The sequence below is a fragment of the Bemisia tabaci genome, chromosome 3 (genome assembly GCF_918797505.1).
Source record: "Bemisia tabaci chromosome 3, PGI_BMITA_v3".
In the NCBI taxonomy this organism is placed as follows: domain Eukaryota; kingdom Metazoa; phylum Arthropoda; class Insecta; order Hemiptera; family Aleyrodidae; genus Bemisia; species Bemisia tabaci.
The window spans coordinates 9,811,329-9,827,398 of NC_092795.1; the positions used below are offsets into that span (position 1 = coordinate 9,811,329).

Consider the following 16,070-nt stretch of genomic DNA (forward strand, 5'->3'; position numbering starts at 1 on the left):
GTGCTGAGATAGTATTTTAGGCCACATTCGTCATCTTGAATTAGGGAATTTGCAAAATAACCAAAAAATTCGAGATTCTCGTCTATAAGTACCTCCCGATACCTCAAGTTTCATCAAAATCGATGGGACAGGAGCCGCGTTGGCAATTTAGGCCATGTCTGCAGGATTTATACTCTTCCATAAGTTTCAAATTCTTTGAGCTTTCCATGATTTTTCCTATGGAGAAGAGAAAACTCACGATGCGATTACTATAAAGTTCCGATTGTTACATATTTTTCAGGAAATTAAAGGAGATGGTTCAGAGGTAAGTAAAGTGTGTGATCGCCGATCAAGTTAGGCGAGTAATTGCCGTATATGGATAGTCTCCATTATATTCATATATTTAATATTGATTCACTTATTTTTATTTTGTTTTTAATTTCATTAAATACTCAAACCGCTCAATCTTTATGCAACGAAGCCATAAGAATGCAATGAGTGACACATTTTGTCATGAAAAGCGGAAAAAATTGAAGGCACTCAGGCTTGTGTAATCGCTGGGTCTGGATGCAACTCTTCGTGTTCTCGGGATGTCCGTGTTGCATACCCACAAAAATGCCGGCGCCATGGTTTTTTTCTTAGACACAACGTGTGGCTGCGGTTGGTAGTTCTACGTTGCACTTACAATCGTATGAAAATTCTCCGGCACTCTGGTGCATTCTAAGGCGTCGCGGATGTCATATCCATATAAGCCATCGCCGATACTATCGCCGCAATTTGTACCATTTTGCAACACTGGCATGGTGCTAAACGGCTCACCCGAATTTCGAGGATTTTCATGGTAAACACTATTGTAAATATAACGTAAAGAACCCTTGAGACCTAACAACCACAGCGACACGTTGGGTCTGAAAAAAAACCAAAGCGCCTGCAATTTTGTGGGTATGCAACATGGACATCCGGAGAACCCGAATAGTCGCATCCAGACCTAGCAATTGAAAAAGCCGACATGCCTTCAATTGTTCCCGCTTTTCGTAACAAAATTGATCAGTCATTGCATTCATGTGTCTTCGTTGCACGAAGATACGGCAATTTGAGTATTGAATCATATCAAAAAAGAGAAATAAAAAAATTAATAATATATATAGGAATAAAAGGGAGACTTTCCATGCGGAAATTGCTCACCTGACTTCTTCGACAATCACACTACTTCACCATTATTGTCAGGATTCCTGAGGTGGTGCCAAGAGGGTCAAATCGGATATTTTTTTGGAAACAAGTATAGGATACAGAGAAAATGAAAAATAACCATTTGAAATTCCGTGACATTGTGTGCACAATGATTTCGGGTTTATCAATTTTATTTTCATCGTAAAAATTATTACAAGATCAATTTTGAGAGGACTGCTAGAAGTATAATGAACATTGAATAGGTTACAGAAACTCCTTTGCTAGTGCTCAAAACTACTCCTGAGTGTGGTCTCATATGAATACACCTCTTGCTCTTCTCGTGGGAAAATACAGTATCCCTGCAAAAAAAGAAACAATGAACTGTGTAATCGCCACATTTGAAGTTAGAATAAAAACATTTTTCTACAAAACCTTTATTCCATTTGGCGCATGATGATGCTTTCACGCCTCAGCACACTATCAGAATTGAATCAATTTGCGACCTACAAGAAGCAATAAAACCTGGATTTGGAGGACTTCAAAAATAATCACGACAAAACTAATCCACCATATTTTTTGATGATCATAACATTCTCCTTGCCATCACTTAAAAACTCTTCTCTGGAAAAAGGTATGGTTTGAGGTGCAGCAATATTAGTATGATAATCACCAGTAAAGAGGCGAGAATGAACGAGTATCGATCATATCTCCCTATTTGAAGCTATAGTAATATATCGACTATTGAGATGTTCGTTGCTGTCATCAAAGGTATCTACATACGGTTTAAATGGCAAATCAATCGATGTATCGCAAAGCACGCCACACCATTAGTAAGCACCTCAGACAAGGTACCTAGCAAATACTGTGACTAATCGCATTCACCAAAAGTATGGTAAATGCTACCACGTGTCTGATTATCCCTTCCCTATAGTATCACTGTGTCAAAAATCAAGTAGATTCATGATAGAATTTACCAAACTTCTGGAAAATTTGCCATACTTCTTTTCTCAGATTTCTCTAAAACGGCCTTACATGCTAGAATTGATTCTATGTACCTCAACTTCATATTTTCTCAAGTTGAAATTTAGCTCATACTATCATTTCATAGATTTATTGACTATATAGGTTCCACCCACTCATCTATTTCAGACTCAAGTTGTGAAATTAAGCCAGGAGTCTGATTTCGTCTTTTAAAATGCGGTCGAAAATATGTTCAAGACTTTGATACGAGTATTTAAATTGAATTAACTCAAAGTGAGGAAACCCTCTAAAGATAGAAAAAAGGCACTCCGTTGAATAAAATGCTTTCTTACCCGATATTGACTATGGAATTGGCGCTGCGAATGTGCACAAACATAGGACTAGGCAGTGCACATCCCACATTTTTGACACAAATTTCCTCTGTCTCTGAGCCAATGTTAATCAGCACTGCAATGGTGTCATCTTCCAATGACCTAAATTTAACAAAATGAATTAATGAAGTTAAAATATGTTTAACTTCATTTTGGAGGGTTTTTCTGGGAAGAGGGAAGTCAAAAGCACAGGCAGCTCACTTCCTCACCTTCACATGGTAATTCCAATGGTTTGATGGGAAAGGGGCGTATCAGTATTTTCCTACATTATTCAGTGGTGTTTAAGACTGTGCAGAGATCGAAAATGCATATTTCTTTTCTTTTTCGCTCGTTTATTGTAGGGGGGGGGCGGTTGGGGGAGTGGGCAGATAATGTGTGTTTAATGGTAATGACTGTAAGTGTTTTTGGGAATAATTTTCATTATTATCTTAAAATTGAAAGAGTAAGCAACATTAACGAGACTATAACCATGCAAAGGAGATGAAAGACTTCGAGAGATAGACAGAGTCTGACGGTTTTGTTGACGATAGCCTTTATGTTTTTGAGAAAAAATTTTGGAGACTACGGCACATGCTCTAACATGTTGCCAACAACTAGTTTATTAGCCTTACCAGCTCAATTTGTGCATCTGCAAATATGAGCTCAAAGCTCATAAGTCTAACTTTAAAAATTTATAAGGGACCGTTCATAAACTACGTACTCTCCCCCACCCTCCTCCGTAACGCATAGAGCGTTACGTGTTTGATGAACGGTTCCTGCGGGGAATTTTTTTTAAGTATTAGTTGTCATCTAGATATCCGATTTTGTTTCTTTACTTGCCTCGTGTACATGTAGACCCATGTACTGATCACGTGCGTTTCAAAGTCACCATGAGTAATGATAGGTGACTTTTTTAAGGTGGCCAGCCTTTTGAAAGTGTTTAAATGACTATTTGGGTCTTGTTGCTGAGCCTTGACATTCCATCGCCAATAACTCGGCTGCACAGGCAACCAAGGATACTTCGATGTCGTAAAACCTGCAGAATAATAGGGCACTATTAGGGTCACATCATAGGAAACAGTAAGTATCGATTTATTCTCTTTGGTGGCATTAAAATGATTATGTTATTGTCATTATTGCTTGGATCCAATTCGAGATACCGGGGAATATTTTGATGACATTACTAATGATAGCGCCCATGTCAAAAACCTCTTTCAAGGTAGTCAAGATAAGTGGAAGCTTTTATGATACTCGTCTTATCGAAGAATTTCGCAATATTTCGACCCTCGGCTAGTACAACTGAGCAGCATTCAGTGAACTGGAACCAACTTATAATGAGTCAGAGGTGGTTGCCCACTGAAGTGGTTGAAATAAATACAATTTCCTCAGAAATTTGATTTCTATGACGACACTTTAATTTCAATTGGAGGAGGGATTTTCGATCGTTTACCTTTTATCAAGAAAATTGAATATTTACGAATCAAGTTCCTGCATATACTTTCATTGCTCCAAAGTCATTTGGGAAAGCAATGTTTGTCACAGAGTCATGAAAATTTCTTTCGATTTGACAGAGAGAGAATGAAAAATAAAATGTTGAAACTGAATTTTTTTTTTTTTTTTTTCGATTTTTCTTCTCTACTAGCAGAATATTCTAAATGAATTTTAAGCCAGAGAGTTGTCTTGTTTCTCCTCAAAAAAGAAAAAAAGGAACGGAAATGAATTTTGAAACGAAGAGAAACCTCCGTGGTTTTGCACTCTAGTCATCGGTATGTTGCACGGAGAGTAATATTCGTGTTTTTATGTTATTTTTGGATAATATAGGAAGTGAAACATAAATCAACCCAAATTTTGTGTCTATCTCGGTAAAGTTTGCGTTCAGTTTAGCACAAAAAAGAATGGAAACCACAGAAACCCCAGTTTCAATCTGAAGCATTGGGTTCAGATGAGATCTACTTCCCATACTGCCGTGCTAAGGAAAACCGCCGTATGAACATTCGAGAGTTGCCGAAATTTCCCGAATCAAACATGTATTTTTGAGGAAAGTTATGCATATTTTTCCTTCAAATTTTAAGATATTTTAGATTCAATCGTAAATAAATTGATTGAAAAATTTGAGGAAAAATATTCACAATTTTCTTAGTAAATTCAGTTTTTCTTGAAAAAAATATGGCAACGTGTGAAGGCTCATACAGCATTCCTCATTAACACGGCAGCACAGAAACCAAACTTATGGGTTATTGTTCCTCTCAGTGTGTTAAACATAAATTGAGAGTCGTTAAAGTTGCCCTATGGCTCCTTTAAATTGCCTTGAATCACAATGTAAGCCATATTGGGCCTCCTAAGGGATGGAGATATTCATGGGACGGCGACGAACACGCTTAAAATTTTACCGGCATTTTCGGTGTCGTCCCAGATCATTGGCCCTCTGTAGCTGTCTCGACGATCTGTTCGCCCGTTGCCCCCGTTGAGAGGATCCTTCTGCTGATCCTTGCGCAGATTCAGGTCCTCCAGACCCAGCTCAGTCCCGCAATACACACTCGTGAGTCCCGGCAGAAGGAGCATGAACATATTCCACACATCCACGCTCTCGTCAGACAGCCGTGTTCTGGTCCTCGAGTTATCGTGATTGTCCAGCTGAAATAATTATCAATTCCAATCGAGATCAAACGGGGATTTTGTGACTGAAGACTTGCTATCAATAACGGAGTAAGTGCCAAAGATCAAAAATTGAGTAAGACGGGGCTTTTCATTCTGAGCACCAAGGACGACCTCGATGACCGAAGTGAAAAAAAAACTCTCAAGTTGAGGCCAAAATGGAAGCTATATCCCACGCTATCCTGAGAGTCCACCTTTACATCAAGACAAACTCTCCATGCATAGATAGGGAGCAAATACATTGACAGGGCTGCCGTGATTTCAGTTTTAGAGTCCTCATATAAGGTGGCAGCCCTGTCAATGTATTTGCTCCCTATCTTTGCATGGAGAGTTTGTCTTGATGTAGAAGTGGACTCTCAGGATAGCGTGAGATATCCCCTCCATTTTGGCCTCAATTTAAGATTTTTTTTGAGCTTGGGAGTTGATTTCAGGGAAAAACGCAGTGGCACCATCGTGTTTCTCGCGAACTTTTACATAAAAATCAATGGTCAAATCGCAAATCCCTCACACATGCAACATCTCCATTTGACGTCATCCACCGAAGTAGTGACACCCTTGGTTTCTGCCACCTTGGTTTTATCCGTGTTTTAAGTCGAGCAACCAGTGAAACTGCGTGTATTACTGGTTGATGAATCCATGGTGAAAGAAACCAAGGGTGTCAGTGGTGTCACTACCGCGGTGGATTACGTCAAAAACCGAGTTTTTTAAAGCACGATATCTCGATTAATATTGAACGCAGAAAGTTGCAGTTTAGGCGGATCGTAATATTTCTGCTTTATCTACAAGAATCAAGCATCAAAACACGACTCTGTGATTAGCGCAACTGACCCATTGAATGCGTTTTCATTTTGCATCGCCGTAATACTGTCCATCGCCGCCGCGCCACACCGCGGGTGAAGGGGTGGCTGTCGGCAGAGTCAAAACGCCTTCACTTTCGCGGGTATGCAACACGGACATCCGTAGAGCCCGAATAGTTGCATTCAGGCGCCATGATGAAAATTACTAACCGAGGGCGGTTTGCTTGTTTCACTTGCACCTTGATGTAATTACAGCGTTGTCTATTGTGCCGATTAGAACCCTATTTTTGATTTTTATCGCAACTTAATCAATTTTCCGAGAAATTCACGGATCGTTTAAAAGTATCACGCAGCTGCCGATCCTCGAGGTCGCAAAAAGGTATCCGAGCTTGATTTGTAGAGAACCCTCTCACCCTTGCATAACAGTTATCCTTTCTTTGAATTTTTGTCCCTATTAGACAAATACTTTCGACGTTTAAGCACAAAATTGTTTTCTAAAAAAATGGTGACGTGCGTGCCCTCATATTTTCGTTATTTTCCTTAATACTTAACATTCAAAGAAAATCATAGAAAAGATGTGAAGTCGATCAATTTTGAACACACAAATATTTAAGAAATTTCAAGTTGAAACCGCTCAAAATTCGATCTGGGAGTGGATCTTCATCATTAGCGTAGCTTGCTTTGCGATATATCATTGATCTAACATTGAAACCTGTGGGAAAGGATCAATAAACAGGGTGCTCGCAAAGGACACCTTAATAACCGATTCTTTGCCATAGCTTCAAATGCGGAAATATCGATACTCGATCATTCACGCCTCGCCACTGTTTTTCATGGAAATTTCCCCGGGGGAAGCTCCCTGTCCCCCCCCCCTTGCTCCAGCAGGAGGGCGTACGCTTCACACTCTCTCCCACTGGACATCGCCAAATCGTCGCTCCTCTGACGTAAGGGCGGGTCTCGATTTCTTTGTGAGCCCTATTTCCCATATAACTCCACGCTCTTCATGGCTCACGTGGAAATTGAGATACGCCCTTGCTCTTACGTCAGAGGAGAACGCAATGACCTCCCTGCACTGAAAAAAATTCTCGGCGTTTTTAGCAAGGTCCGTTGGTACCTTTACCATCTCAATTTTTTTACCAATTATTGGTAATTTTACCAAGACAGACTGGTAAGCTTACCTAAAAACCGGTATTTTTACTGTTTTTTCAGGTAAGAATACCACTTTTATTGGTAATCGACTCCCGGTAATTTTGCCATTTTTTCTCGGTAATTCTACCACAGTCAATAAAAAATATTGGCGTTTTTACCAATGTCCCGTAAAATTACCGAGAAAGTTCAATAATTTTACCGAGATTTCTCCGTAAAATTACCAATTCCATAAATGGTAATTTTACCAAGATAAACTAGGATCAAATAGAACCCTGAATTCTTGGTAATTTTACCCTTTTCTCAGTAACTACACCGAGATTTTTTTTTCAGTGTGCCCTCTCCCCTCAAGGTGTCTTCGGATCCGTCACCGGAAGAAAGAAGCTCATGATCATGGCACTTCAGATAGCTTACCACCCAATTATAGGCTCTTCTCGGAAATGACTTGGCTGCCCATCGAACGACACGGTCTACAATGGTCGCGTTCCATTCGTTTCGGACGAACGTCAAATAGAAAAAAAACGCAATTTGAGAGCCCGGATGTGTCTCGTTCCCAATGTACTCCACGAGTTTAGGTGGAGGGCTGTAATCCTCAATAGCCAGCAATCTGCAAAGTATAAAAATAATAACAAAATGAAAGTCAAAATTTTCATTCCGTCTTGCCACGGAAGAACGCCACACCGTGTACAGAAAAAAAACCTTTGATTACACGGACTGAACTTCGATCCGTTTGAAATTGAAACAACCCAACTTTTGAAAATTCCTCCACTTTGAGATTCAATTTTTTGAGTAAGAAAAAGAATGCGGTTGAATTTGATTTTTTTAATTGAACGCCTAAGAAATTCATCGCCAATAGTTTACTTCAACTCCAAGTTGGGGGGGGGGGGGGGGGTTGGCGACCCTCATGATGGGGGCACTATGGCGAATTTTTCCCCTCATCCTAAAAAAAAAAACTCCAAGTTACAGTTGTTATTCCAAAAGATCTTTTTGAGGTAATTTATCTTGGCAAAGTTGAAAACAAGTATAGCAGACGATGACCCTTAAACAGTGTTCTGCCTTCCCCTGACGTCTTGCGCCAAATGCGCCTAGAAATCGGGCCTTGGCGCCTAAAAATTGGGGGGGGGGGGGGCTAGGCCATCATGGTGCCTAAAAAATATGACAGATTGAACTCGCAATCGGGAAGTAGCGGTAGCGATGAAACGCTCTGTATACGCACCGTTCGCAGCGCAACCCGAGAGCGATAATTTGGCTCCTAAAAAGTAGTAGATGGCTCCTAAAAATTGGGCTTTCCGGCTAAGGTGGCTCCTAAAATTTTAGGGGGAAGGCAGAACACTGCCCTCAAAGGTTGGCAAGCATAACCCATTTCCACCTATAGTCTCTGCCATCTTTTTATCCCACTGGTCATTACGGGTCTCTATACCTATACTGTCTCTATACCTATACTGTCTCTATTATATATCTTTATTTTATGTCAGTTAGATTTACTCACCGATTTTCCGACAGCATGATTTTACACGCTTTCTCTTGGTCTCTTGTTTTTTCCACTACTATTTGCTCTCTTGTGTGATGCACTTCTTGATATCTTTCTCTCTTCGGATCACTTTCTACAATTATTTTTTTCTCTCTCTTTTATCGTTACTTTCTTTTTCTTCTTGTTCATCTCATTTTGATCCTACTCCGAAAGAAATGCAAGGCCAGGAAGTGGACCTCTAGAAAAATTTGAAAACGAGATGTTGTGCTCTGTGTTAATTTTAATAGTACAATTGAGGGGCTTGGAGGGCAAAGGTAGATTTTGCTATTTCGAGACATACGTGTTTGAAGTTTCGAGATTTCATGAATCCTTATGGCGGAATTAAAGTTCAAACTCACTTTTTGATGCTTAAAAACTAGAATTTGGGAACAAATATTTCACAGAATGTGCATTAAGATTAGTTTTATTTGAAATTATTAATATTTCAATTTCCTCAAAAAACTGCACAATGTGCGCCTTGTCCTCCAAGCCCCACAATTTACCTTTTATGTCCATCCTTTCTAGAATACTCATCCAGCACAGCTCTCCATTCTCTCACCAGCTCTACGTTTTCTGGCTGTTCGATCGTGTAGATTCGATTATGCCAGCCTTTACCGGGTGGTTCATCCATAAAATGTTCCGCCTCATATAACCATGGTACTGCGTCTACCCGGAATCCATCTATCCCCAAATCAAGCCAGAACAGTAACACATCCTGTAAGAAATTAAACAATACATCATTTTATATTTGGAGCGTCCTGCTTTGTGTCCAGTTATCAAATGACCGGATTCAATTCGTGCAACAAATTCCATTTATTTGATAATGATAATTAAATATAGACTTAATTACAACCGTATTTGAGACTTTTTATGTTAAGTACTCAAGTTCTTTTTTCATTATTTTGCTTATGAGAATTTGTACAAATCAGATGGAATATCATCCCTCTTATTTTATAGGTCAATTATAAACGGAGCTTTTCAACTATCAGTCGTTTAAGAGTAGCAGACGGATGGGTTATTATACGATTTGAAAAATCGTCTAATGAATGGAAGGGTTGAGAGGGTTGAGGTTGAAAACAAAATAAGATACTACAGAATTTTAAACAAAACGTTTTGTCTTGGTAAATATTTTTCTGAGTTCTTTGAGCTGCGCTAATTGCGAACGATATTAAATTCCGCGCCCCTCCTTTCGAAAGGCGGGGACAAAAGTATCGTTGCTTTTACAATGCTCATAGTGGATTCTAGAACATATCTCTTTTTCTAGTCATACTTAAGGTCACTTTTGTGGTAACAATGATTTCAGCCCTGGTAAGAATGGAGCATTGTTGTGAGGATCGAAGCATCGTTACCGCAAAAGTAACCTTGCAACCGTAAGATAGTAGATAAGTAATAAATCATAGTAACATGGAACGAGCAGGCCCTGCACTGGTAAAAATTGGCAGTAGAATCTGTGTTCCAAAATACCATAGACCTACACCCGGCTGTAAGATTTCCAATAGCTTCTACAGCCGGCAACACAATTTCTTACAGCCTTTTATAGCCGATGGCGATTAAGCAACAGCCAGGCGATAAAGTGTATGCTAAACGTTACTAATTACGGATGCTAGGACCTAGTGAGTTTTTGGACTACCGCTCTCATTTTGGGCCGTAGTATCTTGATTTATTTTGTGAGGAAAGCTCCGTACTTTTGAAGGACGCCTGCCATTCCTAATATATTGGAGCGCCTTCAATTTCGTATGATACTGTGCAATACCTCTGGTGTGAAATAGTTGCTTCAAGCGCCGTAGTTGCTTCAAGCCAGCGCGAAACGCGCATTGACACCTACAAACCTAACAGGGATACTTCACGCATTGCGCAATGCGTGAAGTATCCCTGTTAGGTTTGTAGGCGCCAGTGCGCGCCGCCGCTCCGCTTTGTGTTAGGCTCTAATATTTAATCTCGTGGAGTCAGCGTTTTTCAACTCATGACTTTGAAATGTTTGCACACTCTGTATGGATTATTCTCATTGTAATTGATGAAAAAAAATATGTAGCAAAGGAAAATATAATATGTGCGTTTTGTAAATATTAAGGTGATTCCATACAAACTGAAGGATTTACAAAGCACACGAATTTCTACACAATTTCTTGTAGCCTTTTATAGCCGATGGCGAAAAAGCAACAGCCAGGCGATAAAGTGTAAAGCCCGCTGATAGGAACTATAGCCCGGCTGTATAATTTTGTATCGCTTCGTGAAGCCCGGCCGTATGATTTTTTCCACTTTCTACAGCCAGCTATATATGTAATTTTCTATCGCCTTCTTCAGTCGGCTATAAGAACTCCTATGGTATTTTGAAACGCAGCTCCTATCGCCAATTTTTACCAGGGTGGATTTCACAGTGATGATTATTGTAAGAGCAACCTGTTTTTGCTGACCGACTCGCGCAACCGCGATTGTCAGCCCCAAGCAGCACATATTTGATTGTACGGTATTCTGGAAATGTTCCGTCAATTTTCCGTCACTCCAGAATCATCATCATTTTAAATTAGCAGATGAGTATATTCCCGTTGAAATTTCCAAACCACGCATCTCGTTTATGGTGTTTTAAAATCTCCACTCCTATCACATTTTTAGAGGAGAAAAAATCAACATCGTTCCATGAAATTTTCACAGACTTTTTTTCGTATAGAGAAGAGAAATTACGGCAGTTTTTAAGAATTGCTGGTGAATAAATTTCCATTTGAAAATAAAATATGATAGGAAGTCAGCAACGTTGCAAACGGAGATATGTTTGAGAGTTTCACCGTCGATATGTTTCTTCAAAGAGATATTTCTTTCTTTCTGTTTGAACTGCTTTAGTTGTTAAATTGATACATTTGCAAACCTGACGCAAGTTTTGATATTAAATTAAACAATCTATGTGGAAATATTTTACCTCCATTTCCTTTTTAACTTTAGGATTCCGAAAATTCAAGTCCGGTTGCTGTGGAGCGAACTGATGTAGGAAATACTGTTTTCTCTTTTCACTCCATCTCCAAGCAGTGCCGCCAAATATATTTATCTGAAGAAAAGAAATAGAATTAAATACAAAAATGAGCACAGACAGGAGGCAGTTTTCGAAATATTCAGATACCAAACCGACAATCAAATACAATAATTGCAACTGTGTAAGAAGTGTAAAACGAAGGAAAATAAAAACAATTTGCCATATTTGGAAGCGTTATTTTTCCTTAGAGATATTTACTTGTGCAATATCCTTAGGTTTGAACGTTTTTGGCGGTTTGCCTGCGTTTCATCACATAAAAATAAAAGAGAGAGGAAGTGAGCAAAGAAAGAAAAAACGTCCTAATATCCTCAACAGAGGATCAACTTTTCTAAACATAAGAATTGAATGATTTTCCAGAAGTGTTTTAATGAAATTCAATGAATTCACCTGCGTCCATGTTTAAAAGAGGATCAGTTTATGTAATGATAGATAAGAGACTCTACAGTGCTTCTGAGTCACTATTCAACAAGAGCGTAATAATCTGTAGCAGCTGCGTGAATAGGGGAAAAACCCCTTCAGTTTTAACTGCTCAGAATGTTTATCCAAAATTATTGCAATTTTTCGAGCCCCCCCCCCCCCCCCCAAAAAAAAAATGCAATAGCATAATATCAATATGGATTGATAACTATCAGTAGTTTCACCTCAGCGACATTACACTTTTAGAGACCATGCACTGCTTCCTTTAGTGAAAAGTTACTTTAGGAAGGAGTCGACCTTCATGTTTGGACCATGATGACTATAGAATTGAGAAATTGGTTTAGCAATCCAAACCTATACAGAAAAAAAATTGATGGTGCTGACGACAGAACCTTCTGTTCACAGGGCTCCTGCAGTTTTTTTGTTCCGAACAGAAAAATTCTGTAAGTGTAACAAAACAAACTGCAGAAGCTCTATGAACAGAAGGTTCTGTCGTTAGCACCATCTATTTTTTTCTGTGTAATTGCAAAAAATTATTAGATTATTTTCTCAACAAATTGCTCATCAACCATCATTAGGCGCGAATTAATACTGATCGACCTCCGAATTTACCTTTTACTTCTCTCGCCTACATTGCTAAGATTTGTTGTTAGTGCGAGGTCTGTGATATATATTGTCTCTGTCTTACTTACCCAATTGTTAGGAACTGTGGTATGGGTATCATTGATACGTTTTGCGTCCCTCCAGATGTAATAATCCGTGTAGGGATCAACACGTTGCTCGGAGAGTTTGAACCACTCGCATTGGTCGCTGGTATGATTGGGCACGTAGTCCAAAAGCAACTTCATTCCTGCGTCAGAAATTTGGTTCGAAAATGAAAAGTTGTAGGGCATGTGAGACAGTGGCGGGGCATGAATGATCCATTATCGATTTTTCCCCCACTTGAAGCTATAGTAAAGAATTGATTAACAAGGTGTTCGTTGCGAAAAGCTTGTTTATCGAGCCTTTTACATGGGTTTAAATGGCAGATCAATCGATGTATCGTTAAGCACGACACGCCACTTGTTTGAGAAGCGTTTATCAGACTGAACCGAGAAGTTATCATAATGAGAATTTTGTCAATTTTAGAGGAAGGAGTCTACCCCGATTTGGCTGACGGCTGACGGGGTCTAAAAAACACCGCCTGAAATGTACTTTTCTTTGGCTAGAATCCAAAAATGTGTATCACTGTTTGCAACCTTGCAAATATTTGCTTATATATTTTACTTTTTCTTCTTTTTTATTTAAGATTACCGGCCAAAATTGTTTTTCTTGCAATTCTCAGCAACTTTTTAACACATTAGTACAGACATCGACCCATTACGACAGGCTGTCCCCGAGTAAAGCGCGATGGTTAGGTGTCCAGTAGAAATGAGGAAGATATTAACAGAAAATTCCAAAGATATATTTCGGTTAGTTTTAGTTAAAAACATAAAACGAGGATAATCATTTTTCGACTTCAGCTATAGATATTTAAGTTAGAAGCAAATAAGAAAGCAACGTATTTTTATACGTACAAATTTTGAATTACATTCATTTTAGATCGTCCTTGCGTTTATCATAATTCATGACATTTTTGAATTCAAAATAATCAAATGAAGAAAGTAATGACCTCTCCACTCTCCATGGAATATTAAAGAGCCCCAAGAATTGAGCTTCTAAAATTCTACAACTCATAAAATCAGATGATATTATTTAAATTACGATCAGAATCGTTATAAGAGAAAGGGTAACCTTTGTCTTTGATTGCTTTTTGCATCTTTTTGAAATCATCCAGCGTTCCAAAGACCGGATCAACAGCTTTGTAATCCGAAACATCGTAGCCCATGTCAAACATCGGTGACTTGTAAAATGGCTGGATCCAAATCGTATCCACACCCAAGTCTTTTATGTAATCTAGTTTCTCGGTGATCCCTGTAAGAAAATCATAAAAGCTTAATATGCGCGGATAAGACTAGATGTTTTAAAAATTGTTACGTTCCATTCGTCCACCGCATGTGGATCCTCGAGACGCTTGTTGCGTGGATCCGTGGCATGCCATTTGTTCGCATGAGGATCGTTAATTTAAGTGCATCGTCTTTTTGTTTAAAAACATCATGAATGCAATGAAAGTGTGTCAAATTCTACGGGATTTCTAATTAGAATTTACTATTTCATAAATTTTAAGATCAAAGCCACCGTGAAATAAATATTTAAGGTGCTCTATTCGTGTGCTAATAATGCATCTTTATGATGCTAACGCCAAGTTGACGATCACCTGATACCTCATCCTTCAACAAAGTACGGTGTCGGCTTGGCACGCAATTTGAAAAAGAGTGAAAAATTTGAAAATTTTTCCAAATTTGCGTTATCGAAAAATACCCTTTGTCGGCAAGAAACGACGTTTTAAGTCAAATAATCTCACAAATTATTTTTTTCAGTACATGTTTTCTATCTCAGACGCATCGCACTTTGAAGGGAGTGGGGAAAATGTCGATTGCGTTTGAGGCCTTGTCTCCACGGGACGTTTTCATGGGATTTTTCCCAAGTTCGAATCGCAGGAATGAAACTTCTGGGATTTTTCCCAGTTACCGTCTCCACGGGACGGGGCTCATACAGTCCTGCGACTAGTTTGCGCGGGAAGATAAATTAGTTAAAGTCGAGTATTTAACCGGGATTAAAATAATAAATGCACTCAATTGACAATTAGACACATTATTTTAACTAAACAAACATGAACAATGTAGTAATGAATAAAATATTTCACAATTCGTTTTCACTTCTTCTTCTTCTCTCAGTGGGTCCGAGGGGTACAAGCACCATACTTGGTACTGGGAAAAATATTGGTTAACTCAATATTTTTCCCAACTTCGTAAGTGGGATTTTTCCCTGGGACAAATCTCACGAAACGGCTCGTGGAGACAAGGCCGAAATTATGATAGTGAAAAGCTTACAAATTTAGATCTTGAATATTGAAATCGTTTCCTCAATTATTGTTTTGCAATGCATTCTGCGTTTTTCTAATGTCTTTTGCTGTCGTGCGTGGACGAAATGGACTCGTGGACGATGTATTCCATACTTTGTATAAACTAGGATGTCTCCTGTCCTTTTTTGAAAATTGGAAACAAAATGGACCGAGTTTAAGAGACGCGTCAAGGAGGATTTTGGGGGAAAATGAGCTACAAGTAGTTTTTACTTCAACTTGTCGTAAATTTTTGACAGAAGAAAATTCAAAATGGAGAAAAAATATTTCGAACACAAAAGTAGTCATTAAACTCTATCCTTGATATTAAGTCTCAAGGGGGAAAAATTTCCTTTTATCTCGGTTTAAACTTAACATGATTTGTGGTGTCTCTTGTGAAACTCGGTTCAAATAGCAATATACCTAAATTCAGTTTCATGTTCATGTCAATCAGGCATGAAATGCCATTGGTGCGATTAGGTGATACAACGTGTTATCGTATGTAGAACGATGGATATTTTGAACGAGGCATATTTTTACCAGTGAGTGAAATAACAGTCGATCACAAAGATAGGTAAAATTCTACATATAGAATTATACATACCGTTCAGGTCACCCATGCCGTCTCCATCTGAGTCTTTGAAAGATCGAGGATACAATTGATAAAGAAGTGTTGATTCCCACCAATCGAGCTGGGTCAAATTCTGGGTTAAAGCTGGAACTCCTTCCGTAGATCCCAATGACAAAATTGAGAATAATAAAAAACCAAAAACTTGTGTCATCTTGTGAGTTGCACTATTATCGAGGTGATACGATCATCCACTGCACACTGGGCTCCTAATTTGCAGCTGCGCCAAAAATCACCCTTAAGATCACGAGGGAAGCCTCCACACAATATCTAAATGCTAAATTTTTAAAAACTAGAATCAATCAAATTTGAATCAAACTTATGAAATGCTATTACGAAAGTTCAGAGGGAAGTGCACCAGCTTGTCGAAACCTTCGTCTGTATATTGCATTTTTCTCTGGGCTTATTAAGCATTCTAAGGATTATTTTAAT

General features: G+C 38.8%; 1 protein-coding gene across 2 annotated transcripts; it reads right to left on the reverse strand.

Moving 5' to 3' along the window:
• Positions 1–1,290: 1,290 nt before the first annotated feature.
• LOC109030998 (probable maltase) lies at positions 1,291–16,065 on the reverse strand. 2 transcript variants are annotated; one of them, XM_019042261.2, is made up of 10 exons: positions 15,615–16,061; positions 13,804–13,983; positions 12,723–12,880; positions 11,503–11,628; positions 9,092–9,303; positions 7,493–7,685; positions 4,871–5,114; positions 3,321–3,516; positions 2,463–2,603; positions 1,291–1,508 (listed from the first exon to the last, which is right to left on the reverse strand). In XM_019042261.2, exons 1-10 carry the CDS (start codon positions 15,790–15,792, stop codon positions 1,361–1,363), a joined length of 1,776 nt encoding a protein of 591 aa, XP_018897806.2. In that variant the 5' UTR covers positions 15,793–16,061; the 3' UTR covers positions 1,291–1,360. The 2 variants fall into 2 exon arrangements, with proteins under 2 accessions (XP_018897806.2, XP_018897807.2); XM_019042262.2 differs by lacking the exon at positions 13,804–13,983 and having other exon boundaries at positions 15,615–16,065.
• Between the last annotated feature and the right edge of the window lie 5 nt (positions 16,066–16,070).